This window comes from Mauremys mutica, chromosome 12, assembly GCF_020497125.1.
Source record: "Mauremys mutica isolate MM-2020 ecotype Southern chromosome 12, ASM2049712v1, whole genome shotgun sequence".
In the NCBI taxonomy this organism is placed as follows: domain Eukaryota; kingdom Metazoa; phylum Chordata; order Testudines; family Geoemydidae; genus Mauremys; species Mauremys mutica.
The window spans coordinates 58,471,999-58,485,163 of NC_059083.1; the positions used below are offsets into that span (position 1 = coordinate 58,471,999).

Sequence of the window (13,165 nt, forward strand, 5' to 3'; positions counted from 1 at the left end):
TAAGGTTCATTAAGAAAGTGGTACTCTTGTTACAGTGCGCTGGAATATGATTGGTGAATGGGGCAATGACAGACACCCAATGGACTGAATCAAAGCCGTGCACAAAACACAGTGCCATGTCAATTACCAGTCAGATATCCACTCTCAAGCTGCATGCATCTCCGCAGTGCCAGTCCATTGTTGTCCTGATAACGTCTGTCTGAAATGTAAAACAGGGCACCAGTTAAACCAGAAGGGGTAATGTGGAGAAGAGAGAGATCACACTTGCTCTCTGCAAGCAAACCAATGCCTTATTTTAATGACTGATTCAGTTCTTTAATATGAAAGTCACATACATAGGTGGGATGTAGTGGTCTGATTCCCTCTAGTGAATGCCAGCAGAGCAGAATGCACACATGTCTGATTTCAACCTGCAAAGGGGTCACAAATTCACCACCAGCTTATCATCACTGTAGGTGATAATTAGAGCTGGTCATAAAATGGAGATTTTTCCATGGAAAAAATCATTTTTGGGGTCAAAAATCAGGTCATAAACCAGAAATATTTAAGTTGTGAAAAATAAAATATTTTGAATCTGAAATGCTGCCCTGGTACCTCATGGGAGTTGTAGTTTGCGTGCTTCATGTTCACACTCTCCATCATAGGCTGGGTTTTTTCTGGTTGACCTATATCTACCATGATACACTTGTCTTTTCTTGGTGAAGGGAGATAGTGCATCATGGGAGTTGTGCTCATAGTGCATCATGGGACATGGAGTTTGGCTGGGGAGGCTGGTCCATAGAGGAGAATGAGGACAACTTAACTGCAACACCTAAGAGGTACCGTGCTGGCACTGAAATATTTTGGTTGTTGGCTGACAACTAAAAAAAAAATCAGTTTTGGGGTGTTTGTATTTTTTGACAAAAAAATCAGTGTTTTTTGTGAGTAGCTAACACTTCTAGTGAAAAATTTTGTTTGGTAAAAACCCCAATTTTCCATCAAAAAACAGTTGTTGTGGAAAAATTGTGACCAGCCCTAGGGAAATACCTTGTATTGAGGACACACAGATGCTACCAGACAATTAGTTAGTTGCTGAAGACTTTAGCTGGTGTAGATATACCTATCTCATAGAACTGGAAGGGACCTTGAAAGGTCATTGAGTCCAGCCCCCTGCCTTCACTAGCAGGGCCAAGTACTGATTTTGCCTCAGATCCCTAAGTGGCCCTCTCAAGGATTGAACTTACAACCCTGGGTTTAGCAGGCCAATGCTCAAACCACCGAGCTATTCCTCCCCCTAGTCTAATTTACTGTCAGGCAGAAGTCTGTCCGACTCTTCTTTGGTGCTTGCTGTGGACACTGCCTCCTCACATATCTCCAGCTGGATCAGTATTCCCCCACCCTATGTGAGCGTGGCTGAAAGGGGGTGCACTGAGACTCATTGCACGTCCCCATCATTCCCCCCTTAGGCTTGTCTGGTGCCCACCAGTGAAACCATCCGAGTGCGATACTTCATGGATAGGCTCCTGGAGCGAAGGAGGCCAGTCATGCTAGTGGGAAATGCCGGCACTGGGAAATCTGTGCTCGTCGGAGACAAACTCTCTTCCCTAGATGCCGACGAGTACATGGTGAAGAATGTGCCTTTCAACTACTACACCAGCTCCGCCATGCTGCAAGGTAAAGCGGCAGAGGGTTAGGAGTCCTTGGGGGTAGGGGATGAGTGATGATTTTTCCCTCTGGTGTGTATAATGGAATTTTCAGGGGGGTATGGGTGGCTGGAAACCCCAGCATATGTGCTATTGGCAGGCTGTATCTGGTTTTATTATATAACTGCCTCAGAGGGAACCATGGACTCTAAATCCCCCAGAAAGATACCTGGTGAAATCCTGTCAGGGGACAGACCAACTCCTGGCCTGCTTCTTAACTAATTGCACTGCTGGGCAATCAGGAAGCCCAGCTGCACTGCCTTGGAACTGACAGAGTAGCCCCAGCCCTGCTCATAAAACTGGCACCCACAGATCAGTAGCTGCTCAACACTTACCACACCTGCTGCTGTGGTTGCCCTGCTCCTGCTTGCAGCCCTTGCTTCCAGTCCTGCTCCAGCCTGATTCCAGTCCCGTCCCCACCTGCTTCCAGTTCCTGCCCTTGCTCTGTTCCAGTCCCTGTCCCAGCCTTGTTTCTGAACCTACTTCTGCTGCACCTACTGCCCACTTCAGCTCTATCCTCTGTTCCCCTCCAGCTTCTGACTTCTGGCTTCAGTTATTGGCTCGGGCTCCAGCCTATGACTCTGGTGAACCCTCCTGCTCTGGCATTTGGCTTCTGTCCCTCTGATACTGGTCCCCAGCTTGTTCCTGGACTCTGTCCCCCTGGACCCAGCTCTAAGCAATAGGCTGAACTCTCATTTCAGTCACTAGGCCTGGTTGGCTACAGTTTGAGCAGCCCAATACAAAGGGTAGGAGCCCACCTCACTGGCATAGACCCCACTCAGAAGCAGATGGAGCCATACAGAACTTCCAGGTCTCCATCCTGCAGATGCAGAACACAGATCATCACCAGCAATCCTGGCTCTGCTTTCCAGGAACCAAAGGTGCCACTCCCAGACATAAGAATGGTCATACTGAGTCAGACCAAAGGTCCATCTAGCCCAGTGTCCTGTCTTCTGACAGTGGCCAATGCCAGGTGCTCCACAGGAAATGAACAGAACAGGTAATAATTGAGTGATCCATTCCCCTGTCACCCATTCCCAGCTTCTGACAAACAGAGGCTAGGGACACCATCCCTGTGCATCCTGGGTAATAGCCATTGATGGACCTATCCTCCAGGAACTTATCTAGTTCTTTTTTGAATCCTGTAATAGTCTTGGCCTTCACAACATCCTCTGGCAAAGATTCCCGCAGGTTGACTGTGCATTGTGTGAAAAAACACTTCCTTTTATTTGTTTTAAACCTGCTGCCTATTAGCTTCATTTGGTGATCCCTAGTTCTTGTGTTATGAGGAGTAAATAAGACTTCCTTATTAACTTTTCTCCACACCAGTCAAGATTTTATAGACCTCTATCATATCCCCTCTTAGTCATCTCTTTTCCAAGCTGAAAAGTCCCAGTCTTATGTACTAGTGCTCATAGTCAGTTCTGAGGTTTCCTAAACCAGTGCTGACTCCCTTTCCTGCTATACCCTGGTCATTCCCCACATTCCAGGCCCAAGTAGGGCTCATCATTAGTCTGTTCACTGGGGAGGCCTTAGCTTGGGTCTCCCACTGCTTGGAACAGTCCATCCCCTCCTGGGCCAGCTGGAACAGTTCATTCAGGCCATGTCGGTTATCTTCAGTGATCCACACCAAATCCGAACTACTGAAGCCATGCTGCAAATGCTACAGCAAGGACATCGATCAGTGGCTGAATTCCATCACCTCTCCGCGGACACTGAGTGGAATGAAGCTGTGCAGCAGTATCAGTTTCGACTTGGACTGCGTTACAAAATACACGAAGAACTGGTGCAGCTCCATAAATGTGGCCCAGCCTCTCAACTGCGCACATCAATCCAATCCAGGACCCAGAACCCATGCACATTGTCTAGGCCCGACCACGCCTGTCTGAGGCTGAGAAACACTAATGCCAAATCTCAGGACTGTGTCTGACTGAGGTTGGAAAATGCCAATCCTCAGCCCTGATAAGAGGGTCCAGGCTCTCCCTTTCCTCCTACAGAAACTCTTGACCTCCATGCACCTCTGTTGAGACAACAGCAACTGCAACCCCCCCCCCCCCCTTGTTGCAGCTCTGACTGCCATTGCAACTCCTACTCCTGATAAGCCCAGCAGTGCACCTGGAGGCTCTGGTTGACTTGGGAATCTCAGGCAATTTTATGGACCAGGATGTGGCTAAGTCCTATGGGATGCCTACTGTGTGTAAGAATTCCCTGGATCTGGGGGAAACCATTGATTGGTTGCTTCTGGCCTCAGGGCTGGTCACCCACCAGATGGACCCCCTTAAGGGTTGTTACCCTCCAGCAGCACTGGGATATCCTTCAGTGTGGGTTGATTTGGGCCCCCCACTCTCTGGTCATCATGGGAATGTCCTGGCTCGCTGCCCATGACCCCTGTATCAGTCGGTGGAAAGGGACATTACACTTTTTTGCTCCCAATACTGCCAACAATTCTTCCTTCCCAAGGCCAAGAGACAAAGGGTGTCCTCTGGAGCTCATGTCATCATCTGGGGAACCCCTTCCTGCAAGGCAATGGGCCAACAGGAGCTTGGCACACTCCCAACCATCCCACTGGCTGCCGCCAAAATACATTGCAAGTACCATCACCATGCAGACATAATCAGCAAGGGAACCGTGGACACCCTGACCCTGCACCACAAACACGACTGCCTAATTCACCTTCCAGCTGGCACTCAAATCCCCTTTAGCCACATCTTTGCTCCATGGGGGAAAATCTGCATAAGGGGTTTATCTGGCTATCCACCTTTCCAACAGCGGCCACAATCTTCTTTGTTAAAAAGTAGGATGGTTCCCTGAGGCCCTGCATTGTGTACTGGTTCAGAAAAGTTACCTATTTCCCCTCATTCTTGAACTCCTAAACCAATTACACTCTGCCCAGTTTTTTACCAACTTAGATATCTGTGTGTGGTCTTTAACCTGATGTGGGTGAGAAAAAGAGATGAGAGGAAAAATGTCTTCCACAACCAGTATGGATGCTTTGAATACCTGGGCATGCTGTTCGGTCTGTGTAATGCTCCCACGACCTTCCAGCATTTTATCAATAACATTTTTCAGGACACGCTGGATCAATTGATTATTATCTGTCTCAATGACACCCTTATTTTTATAAATGACTGAACACAGCACAACCAACACGTACAAAGAGTCTTAGAGAGGCTTTACCAACACCGCCTGTATGACAGTTTGACTGTGGCACAGTAGAGGTTTTTGGCTATATCATCTCTCCAGAATAGGGTTGCCAAATTTGTACTATTTAAAACCTGGACACTCCAGCAGGAGTGCCGGAACATCTCCTTCCCCGCCTCTTCCCCTGAGGACCTGCCCCCTGAGGTCCCACCCCTGTTTGCTCTTCTTTCCCCCTCCTTGCGTCACCTGCTGCTCTTCCCCTCTCTCCCCCCACCTCTGCCCAGGTCGGGAGGGACTTGCGGCTGGGAGTTGCTGCCCGGTGCAGGCAGGAAGTGGCCTGGCTAAGTAGGGGCTGGCATGAGTGATGACTCAGCACCTCCCTGCCTGCAGTAACCGGACTTTGGGTGTCCGGTCAGTAGATCTGACCAGATGCAATCAGGTCCCTTTTAAAACGACTTTCCAGTCAAAAAAACAGGCATCTGGCTACCCTATTGCAGAAGGACTGGCTATGTGTACTGTGGTGCACGTAGGGGCCAGCAGGCCTGGTGGGCAGACCATGGCTCAACATCCCCCAAAGTCCTGGGGCCAGGCTTGTCAAGCAACGTGGGGACCTGGAAGTGAAGTTACAGTCTCCTCCTTCTCCGTGTTTCATGGATCAGACAAGGGGAGGAGGGAAGGGGAGCAGGGCACAGGGCCCAAGGGGGAAGGTTGAGCAGTGTTTCAGTGTCCCAGACCAGCCTCCACTTCCTACCTCCCCTGTGCTCTCCTCAGTTTGGGGTGTGGTCACAACACTCTGTTTCCCTCCTTGTGGAGGGTTGCTCAAGCAGTCTCAGCAATTCAGTTAGTCAGTGGAGGGTTCCCCGCTCCCTTCTCAGTGTTCAGTGATTCCTCTTTGTCAGGGAGAAGGGGAAAGAAAAAGGGATCAGACCCCTGGCTGCCTGGTCAGGCCTTACCCACAGTCCAGGCCCTTCCCCTGTGGATTTCTATGTACTAACTGGTTTCCTTCCTGCAGACAGCCTCTCCTTCAGTCTTCACCTGCTTGATTGCCAGAGTCCCATTTTAAGTATGTCCTCCATTTGGAGCATGCTCTGCAACTGCTGAGGGGTGCGGCCTTCTTGACCCAGTGCTGCTCTATCTTTCCTTTAGTCCTTTAGCCTTGTGAGGAGTCCGTAAAGCCCATCATGTCATCGACCCACATAAATGAACAGCCATCATTGACTGGTGGTGCTCAGGGATGTCTGTGGGTGCAACGCTTTTTAAGCTTTACCAGTTTCCGTAGACAGTTCACCAAATGTTTCTAAGGGGTGGTCACCCCAATCACAGCCCTCCTGCAGAAGGGAGCCCATCTTTCTTTGTCCCCAGAGATGGAACTGGCTTTTGAGTATCTAAAGTAGAAATTCATCACAGCCCCTACCTAGGTTGATTCACCCCAACTCGGGCTGCAATTTACAGTATAGGTGGATGCCTCAGACTTTGTGCTTGGAGCCCAAATGACAGCCTTGAATGGTCAGTTTCACCCATGTGCCTTCTTCAGGCAGGCTACACCAGTGGAGCAAAACTATGACAGTAAAGAGCTTCTGGCCATCAAAGCAGCCTCTGAGGAGTGGCAACATCTCCTGGAGGTCTCCAGGTTTCCGATCCAAGTCCTTACCAACCACATTGTTGCTCCTGCATCAGCCCATGCAAATTATTCCTGAAGATGGCTCAGCACTTAAATCAGCGACAGGCCCACTGATCCCTGTTCTTTACATGATTTTACTTTGTGGTGACCTACCACCCTGGGACCAGGAATGGGAAGGTGGATGCGTTTCTTTAGATGGGGGAGTGCTGTGAACATGACCAAGAGGGTCCATCCACAATCCTCAAACCATCAAATTTCACTTCCAGTACCACAGTCTGTGACCCGTTACCCTCCATACGTTTCCTGCTGTCCAGTGATCCCTTCACAAGTCATATCGACCAAGCCCTACACAGTGCCAATGCCCAGACTGCCTCAGCCTTTGGCTTTCATGGTGGAATTTTGTATCAAAAGGGGCGCATCTGCGTATCTGTTGGCCCAACTAGGCTACAAGTCCTATGTATTTCTTTCTCCCCTCAGGGTCACAGGTGAATCATAGTCTCCTTGCAGCCACCCAGGGCCCAGGGAGTCTGGAAAACCTGAGCCATAGGATTTGGGAGAGGACCAGATTTTCAACCTCCAGAGCCTAAAATTAAACATCAAAGCTCCATTTCAGCATATGCTTAAATTTATCCCTGTTCAGCAAAACACATAAGCATGTATTTAACTTGAAGCATGTGTTTAATATGTCTAAAGTTAAGACCAGGCTGAAAAGTTTTGCTGAATAGGGACAGGCCTGAATCCAACCATGTGGATTAAGTTGTTGTTTGTATTATGGCACCTAGAAGGCCCAGTCACAATGAGGACCCGATTGCGCTGGGAGTTGTACATACACATAGGGAGAGATAGTCCCTAACCTCAGTGCCCTGCCCCAGCCCAGTGTGCTTTTATGGTGCAGGTCTGGGTGAGCAGAAGCATAGGTGTGTAGACTTGCTGCTCACATCAGGGCCTGTGGTCTCAGGGTGAAATCCTCGCTCTGTTGGAGTCAAAAGGAGTTTTGCCATTGACTTCAGTGAAGCCAAGTGACTTCAGTGCAGCCAGGATTTTCACCCTCCGACTCCCCCAGATCTGACAGCATATGCGGGTGTAAGTGGTTCGAGGGAACACTCATTGGGAGGCTCCCTAGAGGGTCAGGAGCAGCATTAATGTCTGACAGACTTGGGGTAGGTATATGCTCTCCCGGCCTGTGTTACCAGCTCAACCATCCAGCAGCTCCTTCAGGGGCCCAGTCTGCTGGGGCTACCAAAGCCCAGGAAAAAAGCCCTGCTTCCCATAATACAAAGGGGCAGGTGCTGGGACAGGGACACAGGGCTACCCTGTGTGGTGAGAGTGGCCTGGTTTGTGCCATCTATTCCCATCGGTTCAGAGCAGGGCTGAGTCCAGGCTGGGTGGGAGAGGGGTCAGTCATTTATTTATTGGGTGGGGTGGGAGCTTGGCGGTGTTGGTGACAACATGTAGGAGAAAAGAAAAGAGGAGCAGCTGTTTTCCTGTATCCCCCACATTTGGGCACTGCCTTCTCAACTTCCCTTCTCCATGACAGGCATGCCCATGCTCATTGTTGCTCCTGCATCAGCCCATGCAAATTATATATCTCAGTTCTATTTGGCTTCCCCTGCACATGGCCCTATATCATTTATGAAAGGGGAAAAGAGCTTATGGTAATGTTAGCACACAAATAATTCATAACTCTGCTGCAGCAGAATAAAATGCCATGGCTTGCAGAGCTGCATGAGGCCAGCTAGAAATTTGATCACAGTTTAAATTAAATGACTCAGATAAGCATTTAGCTTAGATTTAAATGGTTTGGATGGTTATTATATACCCACAAAGCACAGTCAAATTATTAACATCCAGCTGTTTTAACTGCTGTGTAAGATCTGTACAGGTGAGCTTGAAATTGCATGCTGTGTGCAGGTCAGATGGAATGAGCTGGACAACAAGGGCCACTTTTAACAGAATGCCTTTTACACATGCAAGTGCATGTGAATGCAAGGTGGGATACTTTCACAAATCCATGCAAGAGCCTCATGTATGACATTAGGGAGCTGTTTGCCCAATGCCATATTTGATCCCAGGCTCTAATGTTCAGCTCTGCTCCAACACGGCAATGGGATTCTTCTATGTTCATAAAATTGCTCTCACAGCCCCCTCACTGGCCCCCACACCGCCTCCCGTTAGTGCCCTCATTTACACTATGGATCAAATGCAGAAGGCTAGGCATACAGCCAAAATGCCCCTGAAATCCCACTGGCCCTGTGCGTGGGGGTGAATTTTACACTACGTGAACGACTTGAACAGCACGTCTTTCCTGCAAAACTCGGGTGAAACAAACCTTCCTTGGTATCTGGTCCAAATTATGAATGATCTTCAAATATTAATACATTTCCCTCTCCAAATGCCGTTTTAATTTTTCCTAGAGCATAGTTTGTCAATACAGGTCCTCTGGAAGATTGAAAAACAAACTCAAACACTCTGTCTTCAAGCCTTCCTAGCAGGTTAAAAGAACCTTCTCTCGCTCATTTATCTCAATAGTGATGGTGCAGTTGTTGAGATTTATATGGACAGATCATATTTCCTTGGATTGTGAGCTATGGTTTGAGTTTGGGGCTCTCTTCTCTAAGCATATGAATAAGTCATCTGCTATGTGAACAAATGTGTGTGAAAGATTTCAGCTATGACTGCAATGATTGTGTTTGTTAGGCATGATTTATATTGCTCTATATTGTTCTCCACTGCTCATATTTTAGAGTTAATTTGCTCTTTTTTGTGTAGTTTGTTAGTTGGCTGCTGTTTCCAGCAGGCACCTATTTAACTTTGTAAAACTTAAATACAACACAGATTTTATATATAATATAAAATCTTACCACGTTATAGGTGAAACCGCGTTATATTGAACTTGCTTTGATTCTCCAGAGTGCGCAGGCCCCCTCCCCAGAGCACTGCTTTTCTGCGTTATATCCGAATTCGTGTTATATCGGGTCGCATTATATCGGGGTAGAGGGGTGTGTGTGTATGTGTATATAATATAATATAAATAAATTCCTCTTGGAGTGTCCTTTGCACATTCCCACTCCTGGGATATGAGCTGACTGGTGCCGGTGAATGATGCAACCTTCTACTAGTAGTGCCTATAAGAGTGCTCATGCATCCCCTCCCACCTCTCCCCTCAGCATTCGGGCATGTTCTGAGGGTAGCACAATAAAAATATAATGTACCACTTACATATAAAAGCAGTGGTTGCCACTTCAGTTCCTTCCAGCCACTGACTACAGATGGATGTGAGCCTTTGTCGGATTCAAGATTCTGGCCAAGTTTGATAGGTGCTGTAGTAAGAAGAGAGCCAGGAGGAGGCGGCAGCCCAATGGTGAGTGGAGCACCCCATGACACTGCAGTTAAACCTCAGGTTTGATACGAAGTTCAAGAGCAGCAAGCCAGCCTTGAACTCTGTTCCCCTCACATTTGGAGACTGTTTATGCCATTTTTTTACACTGAGTGGCAAAAGATCACCATGGACAGATGGGTTTTGGACACAATAAAAGATGGTTATACCATCCAGTTCAAGACCACCTTCCCTATTCAGGGACTCCTCTCACAAATTAATGCTAAGCACAGAAATCAACTCCCTGCTAAGGGAAGGAGTAGTAGAAGAGGTCCCAATAAATCTAAGAAATTGGGGTTTCTACTCACACTATTTCCTAATTCCAAAGAAAGATGGAGGACTTCTTCTACTGCTGGATCTGAGGAAGTTAAATAGGTACATCCAAAGATTTCCCTTCAGAATATTAACTCTAAGATCCATTATCCCCTCCCTCTCCTGTCGAAACAGGTTTTACTGCTCCCAATCTCAAAGAAGCTGCTTTCATATTTCAATAAGATGATCACACGGGAAGTACCCTTATTTTGCCATAGGGCACCACTTCCAATACAGGCTCCTCCACTTTGGACTTTCTATTGCATTAAAATCTTTACAAAATGCCTAGCTGTATTGGCAGCTTTTCTGAAACCATATTTGTCCATATTTAGATGATTCCAAAGAGTCCTGTGGCACCTTATAGACTAACAGACGTTTTGGAGCGTGAGCTTTCATGGGTGAATACCCACTTCGTCGCGTGCATCTGACGAAGTGGGTATTCACCCACGAAAGCTCATGCTCCAAAACGCCTGTTAGTCTATAAGGTGCCACAGGACTCTTTGCTGCTTTTACAGATCCAGACTAATATGGCTACCCCTCTGATATTTAGATGATTGGCTCCTAAAAGGAACTTCTGAAGGTGAACCAAAGGGTGTCACTCAGTTCAGATTTTCTATGTTCCAAAGGTTGGGATTTTTGATCACTGAAAAGAAATCTCTGTTGAAGCCTTCACAAAATATCCTTTTAATAGGAGTACATCTTGACTCCAGAATGGCAAGAGCTGAACTTCTGGAGGAGAAATTCCCGAAGAGGAAATCTACCATTCAGAACGTAAAGTTCTTCCTCTCTCTGCTGAGTCTTATGGCATCACCCAAGTATATCACAACTTATATAGGACAAAGGCTGAGACCCCCTTCAACACTGTTTGCAAGAAACCTGGACCTGCAGTACATGACACAAACTTAATACCATTCCCAAGAAAATCCAGAAAACAATCTTATGGTGAATGGACCAGGAACATATATGGAGGGGAGCGAAGTTCAACTATCCCTTTCCTTTCATGATCATTAGAATAGATGCCTTAAAAATGGGCTGAGGTGCACAGCTCAACAACCTTTAACAAGAAGTCTCTCGAATCTACAAGACTGTCACCTTTATATCAGTCTTCTAGAGCTAACAGCGATTCATTTGGCACCGAGATCATTCCTCCCTCAGGTGCAAGGATCTGTGGTTCAAGCAGCCAGAGACAATATGAGAGCAATGTACTATGTAAACGAACATGGAGGAGCCCATTCCTCAGAGTTTTGCAAGGAGGCAGTGAACCTTTGGGGATTTGTGTATAATTCACGAGATTTATCCAGTAGCTCTGCATGTGGCAGAACCTCTCAATCAGTTAGTGGCCCAATTAATCAGAGACTCTTCCCAGATGTATGAAGGGTCTTTGAAAGGTTTTGTGATCCAAGACAATTGGGACAATTTTGCTCTTTGGGATACTCCACATATGTAGTATATATGAATTTTTATATCGTATAGAAATTTGCCACAAGATAAAACCCAAATGTCATTGTTTTTGTTCAGGAACAGGAGCTCTTTAGTGTTGATGCTTGTGAAGAAGGTTACACAGGACTCAGCCAGGATGATACTTATCACTCCAGGCTGGCCGAGACAGTGATGGTACACAGACTTGCTGCTTCTTTCCAATGTGTCGCCGGACCTTCTGTCACAGCAGCAAGGGAAAGCATACCATCCAGATCCACTTTCACTGCACCTGATAGCATAGGCAGTAGGACTCTGACAGAATTAGAGAAATCTTTCTTTGTAGCTGTATGTTGTTTTACTTAATGCTAGAAGACAATCAACTAGGAAATGTGATTTTGAATGGAAAAGATTTTCACTATGGGTAGCTGATAAGGGTATTGATCCTGTGTCAGCTCCTATTCAATCCAGAGTGTTTGGCTGTTTCTGAATAAAACGAGTTTATCTGTTACATCGCTTAGGGTACATTTAGCTGCAGTTGCGGCTTTTCATATACCAATATGTGGTAAATCTATGTTCTTGCATGATATTAACAGGTTTCTGAGAGATTTACTAAATATTTATCCCCCTGTGAGAGAGTCTGTTCCCCTATGGAATTTTAATTTAGTGCTAACACAGCTTATGTCTGCACTCTTTATCATCTTATTCTCTAGTTCATCTTTCAGTTCAAACTGCATTTATTATAGCAATAATATCAGCCAGGCGGGTTAGTGAACTTCAAGCCTTAATGACTGACCCTCCATTTACAATTTTTCATAAAGTAGTTCTTCTTCTTCGAGTGATTGCTCATATTGATTCCAATTAGGTGTGTGTGCACCACGTGCACAGTTGTTGGAAAGTTTTTCCCCAGCAGCATCCATCGGGTTGGCTGTGGAGCCCCCTGGAGTGGCACCTCCATAGTGCTTGTCATAGGTTTCACCCCCACTCTGAACTTTAGGATACAGATGTGAGGACCTGCATGAGAACCCCTAAGCTTAATTACCAGCTTAGATCTGGTTGCTGCCACCACCCAAATTGTTAATGAGTCATTTGGGAAACTCTCTCTATCTTCTCCCCAGAATATCTCTCCCTCCCAAGTACTATAACCCTTCCCCGGGTAGCCTTGAGAGACTCCTCCACCAATTCTCTGGTGAACACCGATCCAAATCCTTGGATTTTAAAACAAGGAGGAATTAATCATTCCTCCCAACTTTCCCCACACCAATCCCTGGTGAGTCCAGATCCAATCCCCTTGGATCTTAAAACAAGAATAAATCAATCGGGTTCTTAAAAAGAAGGCTTTTAATTAAAGAAAAGAAAGGTAAAAGAAAAACCTCTGGGAGATAGCATACAAGCTGATCTCACAGACAACAGATTAAAAAACACAGAGGATGTTCCCCTGGGCAAAACCTTAGTTACACAAAAGAATACCCAATTTGATTATCCTTTTTATGCACAAGACAAGTTACAAAAAAAATAAACATAAACATAAACCTACTCTGATAGGAGGCTGATTCCTGGATCTTTCCTTTCCAGAACAAAACTTAAGGAACATTGAGACAAAGGAAAACTTCCCTC

At 46.5% G+C, this 13,165-nt stretch overlaps 1 protein-coding gene across 1 annotated transcript in view; it reads left to right on the top strand.

Moving 5' to 3' along the window:
- Positions 1–13,165, top strand: part of DNAH9 (dynein axonemal heavy chain 9) — a 385,294-nt gene that overhangs the window by 124,805 nt on the left and 247,324 nt on the right. The window contains exon 38 of the mRNA XM_044984418.1: positions 1,446–1,653. Coding sequence (XP_044840353.1) covers positions 1,446–1,653 — 208 coding nt within the window. The remainder of the gene's footprint in view (positions 1–1,445; positions 1,654–13,165) is intronic.